This window comes from Salmo trutta, chromosome 24 (assembly GCF_901001165.1).
Source record: "Salmo trutta chromosome 24, fSalTru1.1, whole genome shotgun sequence".
Lineage (NCBI taxonomy): Eukaryota > Metazoa > Chordata > Actinopteri > Salmoniformes > Salmonidae > Salmo > Salmo trutta.
In genome coordinates this window covers 43503701-43530880 of record NC_042980.1, presented here as the reverse complement: position 1 = coordinate 43530880, position 27180 = coordinate 43503701, and the positions used below count along the sequence as shown (strand labels likewise).

Here is a 27180-nt window from a genome sequence, read left to right as displayed (position 1 = left end):
CAGGGTGATTCTCCTCAGGGTGGTTCTCCTCAGGGTGGCTCTCCTCAGGGTGGTTCTTCTCAGGGTGATTCTCCTCAGGGTGGTTCTCCTCAGGGTGGTTTCTCCTCAGGGTGATTCTCCTCAGGGTGGTTGTCCTCAAGGTGGTTCTCCTCAGGGTGGTTCTCCTCAGGGTGGTTCTCCTCAGGGTGGTTCTTCTCAGGGTGGTTCTTCTCAGGGTGGTTCTCCTCAGGGTGGTTCTTCTCAGGGTGGTTCTTCTCAGGGTGGTTCTCCTCAGGGTGGATTCTCCTCAGGGTGGTTCTTTTCAGGGTGGTTCTTCTCAGGGTGGTTTCTCCTCAGGGTGGTTCTTCTCAGGGTGGTTTCTCCTCAGGGTGGTTTCTCCTCAGGGTGGTTTCTCCTCAGGGTGGTTCTTCTCAGGGTGATTCTCCTCGGGGTGGTTCTCCTCGGGGTGGTTCTCCTCAGGGTGGTTTCTCCTCAGGGTGGTTTCTCCTCGGGGTGGTTCTCCTCGGGGTGATTTACCTCAGGGTGGTTCTCCTCAGGGTGGTTCTCCTCAGGGTGGTTCTCCTCAGGGTGGTTCTCCTCAGGGTGGTTTCTCCTCTGGGTGGATTCTCCTCGGGGTGGTTCTTCTCGGGGTGGTTCTCCTCGGGGTGGTTTCTCCTCGGGGTGGTTCTCCTCGGGGTGGTTCTCCTCGGGGTGGTTCTCCTCGGGGTGGTTTCTCCTCGGGGTGGTTTCTCCTTGGGGTGGTTCTCCTCAGGGTGGTTTCTCCTCTGGGTGGATTCTCCTCGGGGTGGTTCTCCTCGGGGTGGTTCTCCTCGGGGTGGTTCTCCTCGGGGTGGTTCTCCTCAGGGTGGTTCTCCTCAGGGTGGTTTCTCCTCTGGGTGGATTCTCCTCGGGGTGGTTCTTCTCGGGGTGGTTCTCCTCAGGGTGGTTTCTCCTCAGGGTGGTTCTCCTCAGGGTGGTTCTCCTCAGGGTGGTTCTCCTCAGGGTGGTTCTCCTCAGGGTGGTTTCTCCTCAGGGTGGTTCTCCTCAGGGTGGTTCTCCTCAGGGTGGTTTCTCCTCAGGGTGGTTCTCCTCAGGGTGGTTCTCCTCAGGGTGGATTCTCCTCAGGGTGGTTCTCCTCAGGGTGGATTCTCCTCAGGGTGGTTCTCCTCAGGGTGATTCTCCTCAGGGTGGATTCTCCTCAGGGTGGTTCTCCTCAGGGTGATGCAGAGGTAGAGGAACATTGATTCAGCTGGCCTTAAATTCAGGCACGCCAGTGCTACTACATGAACAAATGTTCTTGTACCATACATACATTGGAGACTTGTTTAAAGTAACTGACCATTGTTTTAAGATTTCTATGGAATATGACCTATAATTACTTACAGTACAATATGAGTGAAATAGTATTCCTTAAAAAAAAAAAGGTAATTAGGTATGCTAAAAAGCATATTTTCTGTGTTGAAATGGTGTGGGCATATCCCAACTGCAGAATGTTGTGGGTGTATACTCATTTTGAATATTCACGCAAGTAGACCGCTGATTGAACAGCTCATCCTCCTCTAGACTGCTGGTTGGCCAGCTTATCCTCCTCAGGGAGATGACATCATGCTCTATGAGAAAATAGCAAGCATTTTTTAAACGGTCTGTTTGAAATAGAACTTTAAGGTGGGGGGTTTTAAGAGTTTTTTTCTCCAATTGATGCTTTTCCCACAAATACGAGTATAGGAGGAGTCAAGAACATTATTTGGAATTAACAGGATATGAACTTTTAAAAGTGAGATTTTCATTTCATATTTCATTCATACTTTATTGCTTGAGCAGCATAGAAGCAGCATAGACTTGGCTGATTTGCTGTGTAATGAGGTACACTAGCTGAGGTCGACACACCTTGAATAAACTAAACCACTTCATATGGTCTGATTTAATTTATGTGCTGTTAAAGATAATTAGTTGGTGTTAAAGATAATTAGTTGCTGTTAAAGATAATTTGTTGCTGTTAAAGATAATTAGTTGGTGTTAAAAAGAAAGGTGACTGTGGTAAGAGTCATGATCGCATAATGAGTATGATAATATCAAGTTAACTAGAGTGGGGTCTCGACCGCTATTGTAAATAGTCACGGCTCGTTTTGGTGTGTGTTTGTGGGGTCGTAGCCTTTTCTGACAGTTGATTAAGCAAGATAAATCATGTCGGCCCTTGAACCACACCTTAGAGAGATAATTATGATCCTCAGGCAGAATAAAGCTTGATAGCTTTCGAGGCACCATTTGTCCAAAAATAATGACATGGTGTGTTCCGCTGTAGCACGTGTGTATACAAATTTAATACAATACACAAGTACAGTAGCTCATATTCACTTGAAAGCTCAGCTTTTTTTTGCACATAAACCGACGATAAAATTACAAATACATTTGTAAAAAACGGCTTGATTTTTCAGCAACCTCAAATGGTTTTTATGAAAAGGGACATTCCCTGGTTTACCAGAGCAGAGTCGCATTTAAACGTTCATAAGACACTTCACGTTGTATTTCACTTAAATCATAAATCCAAGCGGGTGTTTTTCATACACTACAGTAAGTGAAGACAAAAGCATATCACTTAACAAAAGCAGACAGGACTCAATACCTTCACAGCAGCAATTTGTTCAACAACCTCACAAAATTGGAGCTTGAATTGTGTAAAACACGGACATCTAAATTGAACAGTATAGCATGAAAACACATAATAGCATGAAAGCAATGATTTTCTTCCCCTTCTGCTCACAGCAGTCAGAACCATGGACATACATGTTTTTCTTTACTTTTAACAACAAACCACAGAATAAAAAAAAGACAGAGCTAATGTCTGATGGTTTTTGGTTATACAGTACAATGTCTGGAACCTTCCTGGGTGAACATAAAATAACCTTCCGTCATTCATCTGTGACCTCATCACACGGCACCCAGATGAGAGCAAGGCCCAGACCCTGACCTTTCAGTCCCCAGAGTCCCGCTGGTTTGGACTGACACACTCCATCCCCCCACACTCCTGGCTGATGATCCCAGATCTGATCTCAGAGCTGTGGATAAGGCTGTTTGACAGGGACTTGGGCCTGAGGTCGCAAGCCATGTATGACGGCTCCTCCAATTCCGTATGGGGCGGTGAACATTGGCCGTCGGGGGGTCCATAGGCACTGCTGTCTGAGCCCCCCTCCCCGTCCCTCCCCACCTCCTCCCTAGGCCCTTTGGTGTGGGAGTCCAGGGGTGTGTTCCCTTTGGTGGGGCTGTTGGACACAGAGGAGCACTCCTGCAACTGGGGACTGCGGGCACGCTGAGACTTGAAGTAGGGTTTGATGTTGGCCACTAGGATGGTGCTGTCCCGCTGCTCCTTGCCGAACGTGCTGAGGGTTTTTCTGGCTGCGCTGCGGTTGAGGCTGCCATAAATCTCTGTCTCCGTCGTGGCCTCCATTCCCACTGGGATGAAAAGGTCGGTGCGATTATCGCCGCTGTCTGCTTGGCCTCCTACCCGTAACTTTGGCATCCAGCATCTGTCAGAATGGCCCAGCGCACGACATTCATCTGTGCAGTGAACAGATCTGCCTTGTCCTAAAGAAAGAGTTAAAAAGTTGCTATTAAATGACAATCACTTTACAAAGGGATGGGTGCATTTGAGGTATTATCAAATATTCAAATTAAATAATAAAATGTAATTCAGAGCCAGCTCAATCTCAGCACTAGAGACCCCATATGTCCTCCAAAACCTACTCAAATAAAAACTTTAGAAGAATGATTAAATAATTTCTAGGGAATTAGTACAACCACTCCAATTTCCAGTCTGTCAGGACTACGATCAAGAGAAAATGTGAATTCAAAATGCATATTAAATCAAAAGAAACAGTTCGATTTGGCAAAACTGCAACATGGATCCCACACATTACAATCCCTGTGCTTTTGAAGGCATATCCAGCAAGGCAGACTAACTACAGATTACAGTCAATCTAGCTAGCACATAAAGGTCTGAGAACCATCCTAGCTAGCACATAAAGGTCTGAGAACCATCCTAGCTAGCACATAAAGGTCTGAGAACCATCCTAGCTAGCACATAAAGGTCTGAGAACCATCCTAGCTAGCACATAGTGTTCTGAGAACCATCCTAGCTAGCACATAAAGGTCTGAGAACCATCCTAGCTAGCACATAGTGTTCTGAGAACCATCCTAGCTAGCACATAGTGTTCTGAGAACCATCCTAGCTAGCACATAGTGTTCTGAGAACCATCCTAGCTAGCACATAGTGTTCTGAGAACCATCCTAGCTAGTAAGTAGTGTTCTGAGAACCATCCTAGCTAGTACATAGTGTTCTGACAAGCATCCCAGCTAGCGCATCATGTTCTGAGAACCATATGTTTCTTATAGCTTGGTGAGAGCGTGGTTGTCCTATGGTTATTTACCAAACAACCTTCCCACAACTTTCTGGGAATGTTGCAGGATAGTTGCTCTGCTTTGGTATAATCTCAGCACATTTAAGGAACTTGACAAAAAAACTTTTATTCTTGGTATTTCATTACTTTAACAGAACTTTTCCTAAAACTTCAAACATGGTTAGATTTAATTAAAATTTTGGCAATGTTCTAGGAATGCTGTCCAACTGGTTTGACATTGGGAATGTTCTCAAATAGTTCAGAGAATGTTAAGAAACAACAATCTTCTACGGGAATTTCAGTACTTCAGCATAACGTTTCCTACAGGTTTCCTCATGGTTCTATTCATGGTTACTATGGTTATTTAAAAACATATACATTCCATTCTCAGCATCAATAAAACTCTCTCTAACCTCTATCTTGTTAAGTGTGTTCAGATTTGTTGGCCTCGCCCACTAATTGGCCTTAATGAGTGCTTGTTTCTTTGAAATGAGGTCTGTTTGAATAGACTAAAATGAACAGCTTTGTAAGCTTAAAAAACATGTCAGCCTAGCTCCATCCTGGTGGCGCAGTGGACTAATTCCATGGACAGAGAACACAAGATTATAGGTTTAGATCTCAGAAATGTTTTTGGATGATTAATGCCTAAGGAAATTAATTTCCATCTGTCCTTGGAGCTCAAAAGAGTTAACCCAAAATAATCTAGCATTGTTATTAAAAGTCTTCATTCTGTGAATGTTTTATAAAAAAAACTCCAAATGGCCTCCTGAGTGGTGCAGCAGTCTAAGGCACTGCATTGCAGTATGTAAATGTGATATTTAATCTTTTTTTAATATAAATTAGCAAAACATTCTAAAAAACTGTTTTTGCTTTGTCATTATGGGGTATTGTGTGCAGATTGATTAAGGAAAACAATTATTTAATCCATTTTTTAATAAGGCTGTAACGTAACAAAATGTGGAAAAAGTAAAGGGGTCTGAATACCTTCCGATGACACTGTATGACAACCACAACATAGGCAGTACGACCAGGAAAGAGACAAATTTAAATGTATTTTTAAAGGTAGCTATCCACACTGTAAAGAAACTAGTCTTTGACAATGATGTAGAGAGAGGGGTCTGTATATTGAAAAAGTTCATGGAAGCATTTGCACAGTTGATATTTTGGACTACAGTTTTTATGACTGCGGTGACTAAAAAGCCAGTGTTACATTGCCTTCTCACTATGTGTGTTGAATTCAAATGAGTTCAGACAATTAATAATTGATATATTGGTTGAGCACCTGTTGAGAGAGGTGCCAACAAGGCATTTTATGTTTATTTTGCAATGCATATGGAAAGTGGTTAAATATAGGAAACTATCATACCTTGACTCACAGTGATAGTTTATTTTCACAGCTTAAAGGCGAAGACTCTCCCCTTGACCGAAACAATAGCTCTTCGTTATCAAAGTTAGTGTGTTTGTGTCAAACGAGTTGCACACCCCTTGCCAAGATACATCTTTTAGTGGTGGATGGTATGGGCATTTGCCATGTCTCACACAACACAGACCAACCATATGTTAGGACCTTCCCTTTGTACATACAAATGTAGGATCTTAATTTGACCAGTTACTCACAGCAGGAAAATATTCCTGCAGTAACACGAAATGTTCATTATTATGTAGATTATAATTAATGGATTTTTTTTTTAGGGGTTGATACATTTTTTGTTAGTGCAAATTAAGTCTGAAATTGTTGAATTTCGAAACTTTTGTGGCGGATGAATCAGAATTAGTTGGGTAACATAGATAATTAAGATGTTTTATTTGCATAATATGCTTATGTGAGATACATGTCATTAGAATGTATCCAGAGAGGGGAGAGGTCAGGCTTGTCTTTCACATATCCCTGGTGCTATGCAGAATATCAGGAAGGGTGGAGGACAGAATGGAACATTGTCTACATGTGTGTGTGTCTTACTGAGGATGGGCCTCTATGAGATAGCACTGACATAAGAGATTTACGATGTCTTTGGGTAATAAAGCCTAAAGAGCATTCCAGATAACATGAGCTAATGGTTCTGTTCTATACCGTACCAGGGAGAGACGGTTCCAGTTTGGAGTAGGAGGACCAGACACTGGTCTATACAATGAAAACTGTTGACCCAGCAGTTGCTGTCTGCTGTATTATAGATATCTTTCATACAAAACTTAACCTTGTGACCCATTCTATGTATCTGTGGTTCGTCATGTACGTTGAGAGGGGTGTATCTTGGCTATAAAAGATCTTTGTACTTTTGTGTAGACACTTTTCAATGGTTCATTAGAGATAGCGCATCATTGAAAGTCAAAGGGCTTTCGCAAAAGCTCTTAATTATTAAATATGTAGTTTAAGTATAACTCTGACTGGTGAGTGAAGTTTGTAACTCTCCTCATTTGGTATTGCAGAAATTAGCCACCACACTTTAGAAGCATTTTTTTAACTCAAATACACATTAGCATTTCCTGTGACGCAGGATTTATTTTAGTGACAACAGAGTGGTCAAATTAAGAGAGAACAGCTGTACTGTAGCTATTTCTAAAGACATTGTGGGGGATCTTACAAAACATAGCCAGAGTAGACATCTGGCTGTGTTTTGCTATGTACCTGCCAGAGTCAGTGTAATTAAAATCTCTTAAAGCACCATAGAGTTCCAAGACTAATCATCTTTAATGGGTCTACAATTGCAGGCGTGTGCCTTGTGGATGCTTGTTAAAAGCCAGGGACACAAAGAAACCATTTAAAGGGATCACAAGGGTGGTGGTATTACGGCTAAGCTTGAAAAAAAAAAAACGTTTTCAAAGACAAAGAACCTGCCTGGTCGTGGTAAATAGAAAAAGCCTAGCAACAGAGACGCCCGATACGTACGCAGCTAGAGGCTCCTGGAGACAATACAGATTTCGAGGGGGACAGCTATTGGTGCATTCATCGCAAAGCTGAAAGGAGTCTATGATAAAGGTGAAAATTCAAAAACAATACTCAGTCCACCCTGTTGTTAGGGCTTGTGGTGACTTTGTACTAAGTTTAAACAATTATTCCAGGCCATATGATCTTCTCCAGGTAAAGAACACATCAACCTACAACTCACAATGTGGGCACTTTAGGCCTATAGAGCATATACATCATACCAGAAACCGATTGCCCTAGAGGATCAACTATCTGCAAACTGCATGTCAATTCAATATAAAACTGGCCAACCCTTACAGTAACCATTTAGTGTAACAATTAGTTTAGCTTTAAAACAACATTTTGTACAACCAAAGACACAACTCTGAGTAGATCAGAAAAAAATCCATAACACAAGCTATTCATATTAAATGCATTGACCCTGTTCTTTGCATTTATCTTATCTCACAAAATGCAGGTCTATAAATTAATTGACATTACAGTCAAAAAAGGATCTGTCCTGTGTGTCAATTCCGTTCTTCACATATGAAACAGCTCTTTCAATATCGTTCCATTTGATTGGTCTTTGGACAGGGTCTGGAGAATAACATTCAGAAATATGTGCTCCACAAAGGTGGGATTGAATTTACACATCCCACAGAGTCTGGCACTGCCGTTTCCCCTGACAACACACACAAACACACACACACACACACACACACACACACACACACACACACACACACACACACACACACACACACACACACACACACACACACACACACACACATCCCCCTGGCAACCATTTCTGTCTTCCTGAGCATACACAAACACACAGCTCATAGCAATGGAGTGGAAAGTAGCTCACCTGATGACCTCAGTACTGTCCAAATGATGACAACAGTACTGTCCACCTGATGACCACAGTACTGTCCACCTGATGACAACAGTACTGTCCAGGGACCTGATGACTACAGTACTGTCCACCTGATGACCACAGTACTGTCCACCTGATGACAACAGTACTGTCCACCTGATGACCACAGTACTGTCCACCTGATGACCACAGTACTGTCAAGGGACCTGATGACCACAGTACTGTCCACCTGATGACAACAGTACTGTCCACCTGATGACCACAGTACTGTCCACCTGATGACCACAGTACTGTCCAGGGACCTGATGACAACAGTACTGTCCACCTGATGACAACAGTACTGTCCACCTGATGACCACAGTACTGTCCACCTGATGACAACAGTACTGTCCACCTGATGACAACAGTACTGTCCACCTGATGACCACAGTACTGTCCACCTGATGACAACAGTACTGTCCACCTGATGACAACAGTACTGTCCAGGGACCTGATGACAACAGTACTGTCCACCTGATGACAACAGTACTGTCCACCTGATGACTACAGTACTGTCCACCTGATGACTACAGTACTGTCCACCTGATGACCACAGTACTGTCCACCTGATGACTACAGTACTGTCCACCTGATGACTACAGTACTGTCCACCTGATGACCACAGTACTGTCCAGGGACCTGATGACTACAGTACTGTCCACCTGATGACAACAGTACTGTCCAGGGACCTGATGACTACAGTACTGTCCACCTGATGACAACAGTACTGTCCACCTGATGACAACAGTACTGTCCAGGGACCTGATGACTACAGTACTGTCCACCTGATGACCACAGTACTGTCCACCTGATGACAACAGTACTGTCCACCTGATGACAACAGTACTGTCCACCTGATGACCACAATACTGTCCACCTGATGACCACAGTACTGTCTACCTGATGACTACAGTACTGTCCACCTGATGACAACAGTACTGTCCACCTGATGACCACAGTACTGTCCACCTGATGACCACAGTACTGTCCACCTGATGACAACAGTACTGTCCACCTGATGACAACAGTACTGTCCACCTGATGACCACAGTACTGTCCAGGGACCTGATGACCACAGTACTGTCCACCTGATGACCACAGTACTGTCCACCTGATGACCACAGTACTGTCCACCTGATGACAACAGTACTGTCCACCTGATGACAACAGTACTGTCCACCTGATGACAACAGTACTGTCCACCTGATGACTACAGTACTGTCCACCTGATGACAACAGTACTGTCCACCTGATGACCACAGTACTGTCCACCTGATGACAACAGTACTGTCCACCTGATGACCACAATACTGTCCAACTGATGACCACAGTACTGTCCACCTGATGACCACAGTACTGTCCACCTGATGACAACAGTACTGTCCACCTGATGACCACAGTACTGTCCAGGGACCTGATGACCACAGTACTGTCCACCTGATGACCACAGTACTGTCCACCTGATGACTACAGTACTGTCCACCTGATGACCACAGTACTGTCCACCTGATGACCACAGTACTGTCCACCTGATGACAACAGTACTGTCCACCTGATGACCACAGTACTGTCCACCTGATGACAACAGTACTGTCCACCTGATGACCACAGTACTGTCCACCTGATGACAACAGTACTGTCCACCTGATGACCACAGTACTGTCCACCTGATGACTACAGTACTGTCCACCTGATGACTACAGTGCTGTCCAGGGACCTGATGACCACAGTACTGTCCACCTGATGACAACAGTACTGTCCACCTGATGACAACAGTACTGTCCACCTGATGACAACAGTACTGTCCACCTGATGACTACAGTACTGTCCACCTGATGACAACAGTACTGTCCACCTGATGACAACAGTACTGTCCACCTGATGACCACAGTACTGTCCACCTGATGACCACAGTACTGTCCACCTGATGACTACAGTACTGTCCACCTGATGACCACAGTACTGTCCACCTGATGTCCACAGTACTGTCCACCTGATGACCACAGTACTGTCCACCTGATGACCACAGTACTGTCCACCTGATGTCCACAGTACTGTCCACCTGATGACCACAGTACTGTCCACCTGATGACCACAGTACTGTCCACCTGATGACCACAGTACTGTCCACCTGATGACTACAGTACTGTCCACCTGATGACCACAGTACTGTCCACCTGATGACCACAGTACTGTCCACCTGATGACCACAGTACTGTCCACCTGATGACTACAGTACTGTCCACCTGATGTCCACAGTACTGTCCAGGGACCTGATGACCACAGTACTGTCCACCTGATGACTACAGTACTGTCCACCTGATGACAACAGTACTGTCCACCTGATGACTACAGTACTGTCCACCTGATGACTACAGTACTGTCCACCTGATGACCACAGTACTGTCCACCTGATGACAACAGTACTGTCCACCTGATGACAACAGTACTGTCCACCTGATGACTACAGTACTGTCCACCTGATGACTACAGTACTGTCCAGGGACCTGATGACTACAGTACTGTCCACCTGATGACTACAGTACTGTCCACCTGATGACTACAGTACTGTCCAGGGACCTGATGACTACAGTACTGTCCACCTGATGACCACAGTACTGTCCACCTGATGACCACAGTACTGTCCACCTGATGACCACAGTACTGTCCACCTGATGACAACAGTACTGTCCACCTGATGACTACAGTGCTGTCCACCTGATGACCACTGTACTGTCCACCTGATGACTACAGTACTGTCCACCTGATGACCACAGTACTGTCTACCTGATGACTACAGTACTGTCCACCTGATGACAACAGTACTGTCCAGGGACCTGATGACTACAGTACTGTCCACCTGATGACTACAGTACTGTCCACCTGATGACTACAGTACTGTCCACCTGATGACAACAGTACTGTCCACCTGATGACCACAATACTGTCCACTTGATGACAACAGTACTGTCCACCTGATGACAACAGTACTGTCCACCTGATGACTACAGTACTGTCCACCTGATGACCACAGTACTGTCCACCTGATGACAACAGTACTGTCCACCTGATGACCACAATACTGTCCACTTGATGACAACAGTACTGTCCACCTGATGACAACAGTACTGTCCACCTGATGACTACAGTACTGTCCACCTGATGACCACAGTACTGTCCACCTGATGACTACAGTACTGTCCACCTGATGACAACAGTACTGTCCACCTGATGACCACAATACTGTCCACCTGATGACTACAGTACTGTCCACCTGATGACCACAGTACTGTCCAGGGACCTGATGACCACAGTACTGTCCACCTGATGACCACAGTACTGTCCACCTGATGACTACAGTACTGTCCACCTGATGACCACAGTACTGTCCAGGGACCTGATGACCACAGTACAGTCCACCTGATGACAACAGTACTGTCCACCTGATGACCACTGTATTGTCCAGGGACCTGATGACCACAGTACTGTCCACCTGATGACCACAGTACTGTCCACCTGATGACCACAGTACTGTCCACCTGATGACAACAGTACTGTCCACCTGATGACTACAGTACTGTCCACCTGATGACCACTGTACTGTCCACCTGATGACTACAGTACTGTCCACCTGATGACCACAGTACTGTCCACCTGATGACAACAGTACTGTCCACCTGATGACTACAGTACTGTCCAGGGACCTGATGACCACAGTACTGTCCACCTGATGACAACAGTACTGTCCACCTGATGACTACAGTACTGTCCAGGGACCTGATGACCACAGTACTGTCCACCTGATGACCACAGTACTGCCCACCTGATGACTACAGTACTGTCTACCTGATGACTACAGTACTGTCCACCTGATGACAACAGTGCTGTCCACCTGATGACCACAGTACTGTCCACCTGATGACCACAGTACTGTCCACCTGATGACTACAGTACTGTCCACCTGATGACAACAGTACTGTCCACCTGATGACTACAGTGCTGTCCACCTGATGACCACTGTACTGTCCACCTGATGACTACAGTACTGTCCACCTGATGACCACAGTACTGTCCACCTGATGACCACAGTACTGTCCACCTGATGACAACAGTACTGTCCACCTGATGACCACAGTACTGTCCACCTGATGACAACAGTACTGTCCACCTGATGACCACAGTACTGTCCACCTGATGACCACAGTACTGTCCACCTGATGACTACAGTACTGTCCACCTGATGACAACAGTACTGTCCACCTGATGACCACAGTACTGCCCACCTGATGACTACAGTACTGTCTACCTGATGACTACAGTACTGTCCACCTGATGACAACAGTACTGTCCACCTGATGACCACAGTACTGTCCACCTGATGACTACAGTACTGTCTACCTGATGACTTTCAGTACTGTCCACCTGATGACAACAGTACTGTCCAGGGACCTGATGACCACAGTACTGTCCACCTGATGACCACAGTACTGTCCACCTGATGACAACAGTACTGTCCACCTGATGACCACAGTACTGTCCACCTGATGACAACAGTACTGTCCACCTGATGACCACAGTACTGTCCACCTGATGACCACAGTACTGTCCACCTGATGACAACAGTACTGTCCACCTGATGACCACAGTACTGTCCACCTGATGACAACAGTACTGTCCACCTGATGACAACAGTACTGTCCACCTGATGACCACAATACTGTCCAGGGACCTGATGACCACAGTACTGTCCACCTGATGTCCACAGTACTGTCCACCTGATGACCACAGTACTGTCCACCTGATGACCACAGTACTGTCCACCTGATGACAACAGTACTGTCCAGGGACCTGATGACCACAGTACTGTCCACCTGATGACAACAGTACTGTCCACCTGATGACCACAGTACTGTCCACCTGATGACTACAGTACTGTCCACCTGATGACCACAGTACTGTCCACCTGATGACCACAGTACTGTCCAGTGACCTGATGACCACAGTACTGTCCACCTGATGACTACAGTACTGTCCACCTGATGACAACAGTACTGTCCACCTGATGACAACAGTACTGTCCACCTGATGACCACAGTACTGTCCAGGGACCTGATGACTACAGTACTGTCCAGGGAGCTGATGACAACAGCCATTCCATTCCAAGACACTTCTGTCTCTGACTATGGGAAATGAGAGCCAGCCCCATTTCAAGTCATGTCTTCCACTATGTTTCTGACTGCAGACAAACTATGACTATTACCCCCTTCACAGACAGACTTTTGTATGTTGCCTGTAAAACAATTCTGGCAATAGTCTTTAGAGCCTAATTAATACAGTCCCATTTTTGCCACGTTCTTGCCGGGATCAGCCTATTATATCTCCCGTGCACATGGCTGCTGGTTCAAGAGTGGGAGTAGATATGGGCCGATGTGGATGGACATCTATTTTAATAAATCCATTGAATTTACACCATCACAAAGAAACCCATTATTCATTTGTTTTAGGCAGGTCCTCAGAAGTAATGTACAGTATATTTGGAGATAAACTATATACAGTTGAAGTCGGACGTTTACATACACCTTAGCCAAATACATTTAAACTCTGTTTTTCACAATTCCTGACATTTAATCCTAGTAAAAATTCCCTGTCTTAGGTCAGTTAGGATCACCACTTTATTTTAAGAATTTGAAATGTCAGAATAATAGTAGAGAGCATGATTTATTTCAGATTTTATTTCTTTCATCACATTCCCAGTGGGTCAGAAGTTTACATACACTCAATTAGTATTTAGTAGCATTGCCTTTAAATTGTTTAACTTAGGTCAAACGTTTCGGGTAGCCATCCACAAGATTCCCACAATAAGTTGGGTGAATTTTGGCCCATTCCTCCTGACAGAGCTGGTGTAACTGAGTCAGGTTTGTAGGCCTCCTTGCTCGCACACACTTTTTTTAGTTCTGCCCACAAATTTTCTATAGGATTGAGGTCAGGGCTTTGTGTTTGCCACTCCAAAACCTTGACTTTTTTGTCCTTAAGCCATTTTGCCACAACTTTGGAAGTATGCTTGGGTTCATTTTCCATTTGGAAGACCCATTTGCGACCAAGCTTTAACTTCCTGACTGATGTCTTGAGATGTTGCTTCAATATATCCACTTCATTTTCCTACCTCATGATGTCATCTATTTTGTGAAGTGCACCAGTCCCTCCTGAAGCAAATCACCCCCATAACATGATGCTGCCACCACAGTCTGGCTTTTTTATGGCGGTTTTGGAGCAGTGGCTTCTTCCTTGCTGAGCAGCCTTTCCGGTTATGTCGATATAGGACTCGTTTTACTATGGATGTATACTTTTGTACCTGTTTCCTCCAACATCTTCACAAGGTCCTTGCTGTTGTTCTGGGATTGATTTTCACTTTTCGCACCAAAGTACGTTCATCTCTCGGAGACAGAACGCGTCTCCTTCCTGAGCGGTATGACGGCTGCGTGGTCCCATGGTGTTTATACTTGCGTTCTGATTGTTTGTACAGATGAACGTGGTACCTTCAGGCGTTTGGAAATTGCTCCCAAGGATGAACCAGACTTGTGGGGGTCTACCATTTTTTTTCTGAGGTCTTGGCTGATTTCTTTTGATTTTCCCATGATGTCAAGCAAAGAGGAACTGAGTTTGAAGGCAGGCCTTGAAATACATCCACAGGTACACCTCCAATTGACTCAAATGATGTCAATTAGCCTAACAGAATCTTCTAAAGCCATGATAAAATTTTCTTGAATTTTACAAGCTGTTTAAAGACACAGTCAAATTAGATTATGTAAACTTCTGACCCACTGGAATTGTGATACAGTGAATTATAAGTGAAATAATCTGTCTGTAAACAATTGTTGGAAAAATTACTTGTGTCATGTACAAAGTAGATGTCCTAACCGACTTGCCAAAACTATAGTTTGTTAACAAGAAATTGTGGAATGGTTGAAAAACAAGTTTTAATGACTCCAACCTAAGTGTATGTACATTTCCGACTTCAACTGTATACTAAAGTATGTGGACACCACTTTAAATTAGTGGATTTGGCGATTTCAGCCACACCCGTTGCTGACGTGTATAAAATCAGGCACACAGCGATGCAATCGCCATGGACAAACATTGGCATTAGAATGGCCTTACTAAAGCACTCAGTGACTTTCAACGTGGCACTGTCATAGGATGCCACCTTTCTGACAGTTTGTCAGTTTGTCAAATTTCTACCCTGCTAGAGCTGTCCCGGTCAACTGTAAGTGCTGTGGAAATGTCAAGGAGCAACATCGGCTCAGCCGCAAAGTGGTAGTCTGTCCTCGGTTGTCCCCGGTTGCAACACTCACTACCGTGTTCCAAACTGCCTCTGGAAGCAATGTCAGCACAAGAACCGTTCGTCGGTAGCTTCATGAAATGTGTTTCCATGGCCGAGCAGCCGCACACAAACCTAAGATCACCATGTTCAATGCCAAGCGTCGGCTGGAGTGCTGAAAAGCTTGCCACCATTGGACTCCAGAGCAGTGGAAACACATTCTCTGGAGTGATGAATCACGCTTCACCATCTGGCAATCCAACAGATGAATCTGGGTTTGGCAGATACCAGGAGAACGCTACCTGCCCCAATGCATTGTGCCAACTGTAAAGTTTGGTGGAGGAGGAATAATAGTCTGGGGCTGTTTTTCATGGTTTAGGCTAGGCCCCTTAGTTCCAGTGAAGGGAAATCTTAACAATACAGCATACAATGACATTCTAGACGATTCTGTGCTTCCAACCTTGTGGAAAGAGTTTAGGGAAGGCCCTTTCCTGTTTCAGCATGACAATGCCCCCCGTGCACAAAGCGAGGTCCATACAAAATGGTTTATCGAGATCGGTGTGGCAGAACTGGACTGGCCTGCACAGAGCCCTGACCTCAACCCCATCAAACATCTTTGGAATGAATTGTAACCCCAACTGCAAGCCAGGCCTAATCGCCCAACATCAGTGCCCGACATCACTAATGCTCGTGGCTGAAAAGAAGCAAGTCTCCACAGCAATGTTCCAACATCTGGTGGACAGCCTTCCCAGAAGAGTGGAGGAGGCTGTTATAGCAAAGGGGGGACCAACTCCATATTAACGCCCATGATTTTGGAATGAGATGTTCAACAAGCAAAGGGATAAATAAGGGGATAAATACAGTGCATTCAGAAAGTATTCAGACATTTTGTTACGTTACAGCCTTATTCTAAAATAGATTTTTTTCCCTTCTCATCAATCTACACACAATACCCCACAATGACGAAGCAAAAACGGGTTTTTAGAAATGTTGGCATATGTATATAAAAAAACGAACAGAAATACCCTACTTACATAAGTATTCAGACCTTTTGCTATGAGACTCGAAATGTAGCTTAGGCGCATCATGTTTCCATTGATCATCCTTGAGATGTTTCTACAACTTGATTGGAGTCCACCTGTGATGAATTCAATTGATTGGACATAATTTGATAAAGGCACACGCCTGTCTATATAAGGTCCCACATTTGACAGTGCATATCAGAGCAAAAACCAAGCCATGAGGTCGATGGAATTGTCCCTAGAGCTCCGAGACAGGATTGTGTCGAGGCAAAGATCTGGGGAAGGTCCCCAAGAACACAGTGGCCTCCATCATTCTTAAATGGAAGAAGTTTGGAACGACCAAGACTCTTCCTAGAGCTCGCCGGCCAAACTGAGCAATCGGGGGAGAAGGGCCTTGGTCATGGAGGTGACCAAGAACCTGATGTTTACTCTGACTGAGCTCCAGAGTTCCTCTGTGTTGATGGGAGAACCTTCCAGAAGGACAACCATCTCTGCAGCACTCCACCAATCAGGCCTTTATGGTAGAGTGGCCAGACGGAAGCCACTCCTCAGTAAAAAGCACATGACATCCCACTTGGAGTTTGCCAAAAGGCAAAGGGTCTGAATACTTATGTAAATTATATTTCAGTTTTTTATGTTAAATTTGCAATTTGAAACCATTTAAAAAAACAGTTTTTTGCTTTGTTTATTGTGTGTAGATTGATGAGGGAAAAAAACAATTGAATCCATTTTAGAATAAGGCTGTAAGGTAACAAAATGTGGAAAAAATCAAGGGGTCGGAATATTTAACGAATGCACTGTACATGTAAAAAATATATATATATAGTTTACTGATCATTCTTATAACTCTCAGATAAAGGACAAACACACTTCAGAACAAACTTCGTTTTGAGACTGTTGTTCCATGTAGGGAATATTTTATTTGATGCGTTTCTATTGGCTTATAGCAGTAATGCCAAATTCAATGTTTCATCCAATAATATTTTCATATATTTTTTTTAATACCTTAAGGGGTCTTAAAATTCTAAATCAAATAGATAAATGATCCTTAGTATGACCATCTTAAAACAATTCCATATGTTAGAACCGCCCCCCCCCCCCCCCCCCCCCCCCCCCCACCCCTGGCTAACACAGAGCTTGGACTCTAGAGGGTTATTAAGACAAGTCACATTTTGGTCTGGACTAGGCCTTGGTTACTAAGCGCCTGTAAGTGAAGCGAAAAAGATTCCACTTGTTAAAGCAGTTAACACAATAACAAAGTGTACTCCCCATCACTGTTTGGGTAAAAAGCAGGGGGATGGGGCTAGAGAAATGTAACCACTCTCAAATTCAAAGACAGAGCTATGGATACAATAACTGACCATCCATGATATCAGAAGTATAGTTTTAACCATGTTTTGAGGCTATACAGTGTGTTTACATTTTCTTTGTTTACAAACATTGCGGAGTAAAAACAAGCTTATATTTTGGGATCTGATGGGGAAAGAATGTTGAACTACTGGGCTTCAACTTTAGCATCCCGCCAACTTTAGCATCCCGCCAACTTTAGCATCCCATCAACTTTAGCATCCCATCAACTTTAGCATCCCGCCAACTTTAGCATCCCATCAACTTTAGCATCCCATCAACTTTAGCATCCCATCAACTTTAGCATCCCGCCAACTTTAGCATCCCGCCAACTTTAGCATCCCATCAACTTTAGCATCCCGCCAACTTTAGCATCCCGCCAACTTTAGCATCCCATCAACTTTAGCATCCCGCCAACTTTAGCATCCCGCCAACTTTAACATCCCATCAACTTTAGCATCCCATCAACTTTAGCATCCCGCCAACTTTAGCATCCCATCAACTTTAACATCCCATCAACTTTAGCATCCCATCAACTTTAGCATCCCATCAACTTTAACATCCCATCAACTTTAGCATCCCATCAACTTTAGCATCCCATCAACTTTAGCATCCCATCAACTTTAGCATCCCATCAACTTTAGCATCCCGCCAACTTTAGCATCCCGCCAACTTTAGCATCCCGCCAACTTTAGCATCCCATCAACTTTAGCATCCCATCAACTTTAGCATCCCATCAACTTTAGCATCCCGCCAACTTTAGCATCCCGCCAACTTTAACATCCCATCAACTTTAACATCCCATCAACTTTAGCATCCCATCAACTTTAGCATCCCGCCAACTTTAGCATCCCGCCAACTTTAACATCCCATCAACTTTAGCATCCCATCAACTTTAGCATCCCGCCAACTTTAGCATCCCATCAACTTTAACATCCCGCCAACTTTAGCATCCCGCCAACTTTAGCATCCCGTCAACTTTAGCATCCCATCAACTTTAGCATCCCGCCAACTTTAGCATCCCGTCAACTTTAGCATCCCGTCAACTTTAGCATCCCATCAACTTTAGCATCCCATCAACTTTAACATCCCGTCAACTTTAACATCCCATCAACTTTAGCATCCCGCCAACTTTAACATCCCATCAACTTTAGCATCCCATCAACTTTAACATCCCGTCAACTTTAGCATCCCGTCAACTTTAGCATCCCGTCAACTTTAGCATCCCGTCAACTTTAGCATCCCATCAACTTTAGCATCCCATCAACTTTAGCATCCCGCCAACTTTAGCATCCCGTCAACTTTAACATCCCATCAACTTTAGCATCCCATCAACTTTAGCATCCCATCAACTTTAGCATCCCATCAACTTTAACATCCCATCAACTTTAGCATCCCATCAACTTTAACATCCCGCCAACTTTAGCATCCCGCCAACTTTAACATCCCGCCAACTTTAGCATCCCATCAACTTTAGCATCCCATCAACTTTAGCATCCCATCAACTTTAACATCCCGCCAACTTTAGCATCCCGCCAACTTTAACATCCCGCCAACTTTAACATCCCGCCAACTTTAGCATCCCGCCAACTTTAACATCCCATCAACTTTAGCATCCCGCCAACTTTAACATCCCATCAACTTTAGCATCCCGCCAACTTTAGCATCCCGTCAACTTTAGCATCCCGCCAACTTTAGCATCCCGCCAACTTTAGCATCCCGCCAACTTTAACATCCCATCAACTTTAACATCCCGCCAACTTTAACATCCCATCAACTTTAGCATCCCGCCAACTTTAACATCCCATCAACTTTAGCATCCCGTCAACTTTAACATCCCATCAACTTTAGCATCCCATCAACTTTAGCATCCCGTCAACTTTAGCATCCCGCCAACTTTAACATCCCATCAACTTTAGCATCCCGTCAACTTTAGCATCCCGCCAACTTTAACATCCCATCAACTTTAGCATCCCGCCAACTTTAACATCCCATCAACTTTAGCATCCCGCCAACTTTAGCATCCCATCAACTTTAGCATCCCGCCAACTTTAACATCCCATCAACTTTAGCATCCCGCCAACTTTAACATCCCATCAACTTTAGCATCCCGCCAACTTTAACATCCCATCAACTTTAGCATCCCGCCAACTTTAACATCCCATCAACTTTAGCATCCCGTCAACTTTTTGCCTACTTTTTGTTATTAATGAAATGTATAACCAACCTAGTCATTATTGCGATAAAGTTCTGCCTACGGCTTACAACTTGATCACACCAACATTGCATGTTGGTACACCAGAAGTAAATTCATTTCTCTATTTTATTTCACCCCTTTTTCTCCCCAATTTCGTAATATCCAATTGGTAGTTACAGTCTTGTCCCATCACTGAGATGCCGTGCCTTATACTGCTGCGCCACTCAGGAAGCTAAAGTTGGCAGGATGCTAAAGTTGGCGGGATGCTAAAGTTGGCGAGATGCTAAACTTGGCACAATGCTAAAGTTGGAGGGATGCTAAAGTTGACAGGATGCTAAACTTGGCACAATGCTAAAGTTGACGGGATGCTAAACTTGGCGAGATGCTAAAGTTGACGGGATGCTAAACTTGGCGAGGTGCTAAAGTTGACGAGATGCTAAAGTTGACAAAAAAACGTCTTGGTTTGAAAGATGTAAATGGGAAATGTGCCTCATCGTATCACACAGAAAAAGAGCTACATAAACCAATCATAATCCGACAAGTGGTGAAAAGCACTTGACTGGTGGAAAGTGTTTCAAACTCATCAACGCTTGTATGTATTGAGAACATCAACAAGACTTTTGACATAACTGGCACGAAATAGTCCTATTTATCATTCCCTATCGTACGTACATCTTTACCATTCTAACAGTCCATTAAAGGCACCTTAGAAAGAAAGCATTCTGTCAGCAGTCACCAAAAGCTACATGTCTGTTTGTACTGAAAGTGTCTGTCATGCTCTTTTGTCCCTGTCTTGTGATTCAAGCAAGGCTTGCAGAAAGTTCATAATCAAATAATGAAATGTTCAAATGAGACAGCCATAGAGGTACACTTTACAATGCATATGAGCTCGTTTGATTGCTAAAGCTGGCAGAGGATGTTTGAACATCATTTCCTTCAGTCAATGGACCCTTTTATCCGCTTAACTATCATCTATTTTCCACTATGGCGCCTTCATGTAATCTTGGCAGTGTAGTTCAACATTTCTGCACCAGCACTGAGCTACAATATGAAGCTGTCTCACAGAGCTAAGATTTCATTACTGCTGCAAAGAATTCATACTGTTACAATCTCTTTTAAGTATTACGATTTCAGTAATCTCTTTGAGGTGTACACAGTGTAATCATCATTTACTTTAGCTTTACACTGAGAGCGGTTCTGTAGGATTAGGGATAGACAGACTGTCAACACACGTGTTTGTAGTGCATGTTGGCTTGGTGCAGGGGTCTGATACAAGGGTCTGTTAAGTGTCTTCACGATGTCAGAGAGAGAGAGCTTCCACTCACCCTGGTCAAGAGGCTGGCCATTAACTGCTGTGGCTTTCATCTTGAGGGCCTCCCTGGCAGACGTGTTGCAGGCACAGCCTTTATTAGTATCCAGGTCACTATCAGCCTGGTCACTATCACCATGGCCACTGTCTCGGAGGCTCGCTCGCTCTGCATCCTTAAAAGTTGAGCTGCTGCAGGATGGGGAGAGAAACATGAAATAAAAAATAACTCACTGGTGGAAGTGTCTATCTTTCTTGTGATCGCCTCTGCGCCCTATTTGACATGCTTGGCCTGATGCCTTGATATTGACTACGATGCATATTGAGGTGGTTAGGTAGTTATCATTTAGCGACCTTACCTTTGAGCAAATGGTTGCCTGTTGGCCATGTTATTCGGCTCCGAAGGAAAATTATCCGTCTGAGAATAAAATCAGAGAGAATTATTAGTTTATTGTGCTCCAGACATTTTTTTTCTCCTTTTATGTATGCAACATGAGATATTTAAAGGACATGCCCATAGCTATGGCTTGGCCTGAATTCTGATCTGTACATTTGAATCATTTAGGAATATATGAAACATGGTAATAAATATATATTCCAAAGTGGCACCCTGAAAAGAACAAATCTCCTTCATGTCCATACTATATGTGCCTGCTTGGCGAGGGTGAGCAGTAATGCAGCAGCCACTGTCATCTGCATCCACGTTTCTACTTATCATGAGAATTATTGTGTTTGTGTTGATCACACCCACATGCCCTAGCAACATGCCCTAGCAACAGACCTTGTCATCAGTGTTGTCATCTCGAAGACTGTCCTAGATATTTACATCATTAACAACTGAAAAACACTGCTGTGCTAAATACAATTACATGCATTCCTTGTCAATTGAATATGCTGGCTTGCATAAGCAACCCTGTGATTTTGTACAAGGTAGAGCTGGACCCTGGTAAAGGCCTTATCGTGCAAACATTGGATTTGGATTTATGGAACTGTCCCATGTTTGTGGAGGGCAAGAAATGGTATTGTAAGGTTATGCTGTATGCATCTAGCTGTCTGGCACATAATATTTCACTAATGTGATCAGACAAGCTGCCGTCCAATCCCACATTTCGGGCAGGGTTTTGTTTTCACAGACGGCTCTGGCAGTGGCAGCACAGCAGCGCAGTCCAAGACTCACATGGTTTGCATATCTAACAGAAATGGGTTTCTGATTATTCAGACCACCTGTAAGGTGCTGCTAGAAGCAACTCATAATGGGCCAAATGGTTAGGATCTCTGTGGAGGAGGAAGTTGATTGCAAACAGTCTATTCAAGCACGATAACAACCGGTGCCAACATATATTTGAATATATTTCTTCAATATGGCGTATTATCCTGTATCGGCTACATTTTTTAAGTCCTTCAATTGGAAATATTGTAAGGCGCTAGACAGGGAATAAAAATTATCAGAAGGATGTGTGATTGCATGGTGCCTGAGAGTATTGATTTGAAGAATTACCTCTCTTGTGGCAGATTAGAATTCATGAATGGAGAATAAAAGGCTAACAATGATTCTGTTTCTTACCTGTATCACTGACATTCTATTCATAGGAGTCTCTGTGGTAAGCCCCGCAAAGCTTGAGTGACAGCCAGCCCGAGGTACCGTCAGGCTGTTGAAAGTGGTTTTCAGGTACATGACCTCTGACCTGGGCAGCGTGAGAGGCAGTGGGCTGGTCGCCTGGTAGTCGAAACAGATAGGTGAGGTGATGAGAGACGGGCTGCTCACCACGTTCATCCTGCTCACAGAGTCCCTCTCCTCCACCTCGCTCTGCACCAGCATGATGTCGCTCTTGTTGATCCTCTTCTTCTTGCCGTTTCCAACCGGGGGATTGGAGTTGGAGTACTCGGCCATACGGCAGTTATAATTCTCAGCCTCCTTATCTTGATGCTTGGACTTAACGGCGATGGTAGTCATGACAGCCAGGAGCATGAGGGAGATGATGCAGAGGGTGATGATGAGGGGCAGGGACATGTCCCAGTGCTGCTGCTCCCCGCTGGCGCTGGACTCCCCTGCTGTCATGGCTCCTGTGTTGGCCTTAATGATCAGCTTAGCCACGGCAGACAGCGGGGGCTTGCCGTGATCGGTTACCTTCACTACCAGCTCTACAGCTGGGGCCACGTCCTCCCACACAGCATGGGCAGTCCTCACCTCGCCGGCCACAGGGTCCATCTCAAACAGGTGCTCCTCGTTACCCTCCCAAATCTCGTAGGTCAGACGACCGCTCTCCCCGTGGTCCTGATCGACTGCTCTCACTGTGGTCACTATGTACCCCAGGCCTACATTTCTAGGTACCATGATTTCCGCAGTATCATTTAGCAGGAGGGGTAATACAATAACTGGTAGATTGTCATTGACGTCAAGCACACTGACCCTGACGGTGGCACTGCCCTCCATATGAGGAGACCCTGCGTCTTTAGCTTGAACTTTGAACTCAAAGAACTTAGTTTGTTCGTAGTTGAAAGACCTTGATGCGTATATGGCTCCGTTGGTAGGATTGACAGACACGTAGGTGTAAACTGACACGTCTCCGATGTGCGACGGTAAAATGGAGTAAGACACAGTTCCATTCTGACCTATATCTGGATCATGAGCCAGAACTGAGCCTAAGTACTCCCCTGGGATGTTATTCTCAGGCACCTGCAGCACGTACACTGTCTTGGTGAAACGTGGTGCGTTATCATTCTCATCTAAGATTTTCACTGTGAACGATTTGGTGTAATTCAACGAAGGTATTCCGTTGTCTCTGGCCACTATGGTCACATTATATTCGTCTTTCAGTTCCCTGTCTAGAGGTCTGTCTGTGAGCAGAGTGTAAAAATTATCGTTGTTTTCCTGCAGCCTGAATGGTACATTGCCAAGCACCCTGCACTGGAGCTGGCCATTCCTCCCAGAATCCTTATCAGTGACTCTCACCAGGGCGATGACAGATTCTGGAGGCGCTGCCTCACTGATAGCTCCCTGGCGGACGGAGACAAAACTTATAACGGGCCAGTTATCATTCTTGTCAAGCACTTTGACTGAAATCTTACAATGGCCAGGGATGGGGTTAGGCCCCAGGTCCATGGCCTGCACGTCAAATTCAATGGTTGGATTATCCTCATAGTCAATTTCTCCCTGAATCTTAATGACACCTGTGTTGGGATCAATGTAAAACAACTCCTGGACTCTATCGGATGCATATCCACTGAAAGAATAGACTATCTGTCCATTGCTGCCCTCATCTTGGTCAGTTGCATTCACATCTATCAGCATTCTTCCAGGCGGTGAGTTTTCAGGAAGCTCCAGCATGTAGCCGGGTTTGTCAAATACCGGGCTATTATCATTTGAATCAGTAACTCTCACATTGATTTGCATGGACCCTGATCTTGGATACTCGCCTCCATCAATGGCTGTCAAAAGGAGGGTGTGATGAGACTGATCTTCCCTATCTAGAGGGCGCTGAACCACCAATTCAGGATAGATGGTTCCATCACCCCTCAATTTCAAGTCCAAAGAAAATGTATTGTAATCATCTCTGGTGACCTGATAAGTCTTTATTCCGTTTTGTCCAGAATCTGAGTCGTGTGCAATTGTTAAAGGGAACCGTGTCCCAGCAGCTGCATTCTCTGAAATATCAATATTGATGTGATCTGAGGGGAAACTGGGGGAGTTGTCGTTTATATCCACTACATCAATCTTGATCATGCATATTTCCTTGTCGTTGGCAAACACTTCCATGGAGAGCTGACACTTGGGGTTGCGTTTGCACAATGTCTCCCTGTCAATCCGCTGTTTGGTAAAAAGCAGCCCACTCTCCGAATCCACATCAATGAGATGTGGAGCAGAATTCTCCAGAACTCGAAAGTTCGATTTTTTTCCTTTCTCCACGGGTCCAAATCCGGCATCCTTAGCAATGTTTCCGATAACAGTTCCAGGTCCCTGCTCCTCCGGAACAGAATAATTGAGATTTTTCAGTGTCCGGGCTTTAGCCCAGAAGAGAAGGAAAAATAGAACAGGAAGACGCATATCCCTTTACTGTGTAGGATGCGCGTGCTTAAAAAATGTCCCTTTTAACTTCCAACCTGTTGATTTGTCCAGGTGCCAGACTACGACTAAAATCACAAGAGACAGGTCGTTTTGTATCCAAGACGACAGAGGATATTTAATCGATTTATGAGGCAGCCTTTTCCCTCTTTTACGCGGTTATTCTAACCTCCTTCACATGCCATAAACAGCTATGATGAACTCTTTCTGTAAACAAAGATGAACGCCCAAAGACATATCACGCATTCGCCTAAAGCAATACACAATTGAACATGTGGCAGACGTGATTCACTTGTGCGATGAATAAAATATATTTAGTGATTTTAAAGCGTTCATGATTTCCCTTGTTGCTACAAGGTTACAACCGTTTGTTCAACACTCTATGCTGAAGGTTAGGCAGTACAAATGCGCAAAGCCCATGCGGCATCTACACCTAGTTTACAGAAAAATACGGAGATATTCATTCATTTAACTACACATTTTACAGCGTAGCCGGCTACCATCTACAGTACACAGTATACTTTTTTCTTCTCCTGTGAGAGCTAGGCTACACACTGTTGCATATAGGTTATGAACATGTAGGCTACATGAACTAACCCATAAAGTATCCTATAGCAGATGCACCAATAAATATGCTCCTTCGGGACCACGTTTTACATCCTTTCATTCACGAACATCTGGAGAGCGATAAGGACTTTTGCCCGATAATTGTCCTATAATCAGTCCAGTAATCCGGTAATCCAGTCCAGTTGGACCTTGTGCTCTTGCATCCTGCATTGATTCGGGGTAAGAGCATCAACACTGCCTCTTTAGAGGTTACACAAATCCAAGAAATCAGGTGCACAACGTTGTAGATTTTCCGATATGCTCAAAAAAATATATATTTTTTTTTTCTGTGTTCAATTCTCCAGTCACGTCAACAGTTGAAAACAGCTCGTCTTGGCATTGAGATCTGGTTACCTCTAGAATCCTCAATACGCCCTACACCGACTCCAGTTTATATCTTGGTGCATTTAACATGTTTCTGATCGTCTTTCAGCCAATGAGTGAAACAGTGACAGATCCTGCCTTGGGGGTTTTCTCCAATAGGTCTGGCAAGTTCGCATTGAAGGAGGGCTGTTCCGCTGGTACGTGACTCACTTACTGATGTGAGCGCACTGAGCAGAGAGCTGGAGATGAAAACGTGCTTGTGGATGTTGTTCCGAATACATCTGGATGTGCAGTAGAGATAGTGTGTGGATCATAGAAAAATGTCGGAATAGGAATAAATATAAAAAGACTGATGAAACCTGTGAGGGTTTGGGTAGAGTGGTGACCCAGTGCTTGACTTGGACTGAAATTTTGGGTGCAAATTGTTATATTTAGATGCAGGAGCTCCACAATACTTTTAAACTAATATTCTATAAGAGGAACCAACCTGGTCTCAGAGCATTTCTTATTATTCTGTACATAAATCCGAGATACTGCATTTAGTGTGATATGTTACGTTTGGCATGGTATGTATTCATTTGTGGATGTCCATCATCCATTTCGTATGATATGTTACAAATAACAATTCATATGATATGTTAGGAATTTGCTAAATGTTTGATATGTTGCGAATTCCAATTTGTTGTTGCTAATGTTACCTAGGGCAGGGGTTAGGGGAAGGTTTAGCTAAAAAGGTTAAGGTTGGGGTTAAGAGAAGGGTTAGATAAAAAGGTTGTTGCGGTTAGGGGAAGGGTTGGATA

The 27180-nt window shown here is 44.3% G+C and overlaps 1 protein-coding gene across 1 annotated transcript; it reads right to left on the bottom strand.

The window, feature by feature from the left end:
• Positions 1-2278: 2278 nt before the first annotated feature.
• On the bottom strand, positions 2279-26507 carry LOC115161356 (protocadherin-17-like). The gene is made up of 4 exons (XM_029712285.1): positions 22952-26507; positions 21747-21805; positions 21407-21579; positions 2279-3561 (listed from the first exon to the last, which is right to left on the bottom strand). Exons 1-4 carry the CDS (start codon positions 25430-25432, stop codon positions 2951-2953), a joined length of 3324 nt encoding a protein of 1107 aa, XP_029568145.1. The 5' UTR covers positions 25433-26507; the 3' UTR covers positions 2279-2950.
• Between the last annotated feature and the right edge of the window lie 673 nt (positions 26508-27180).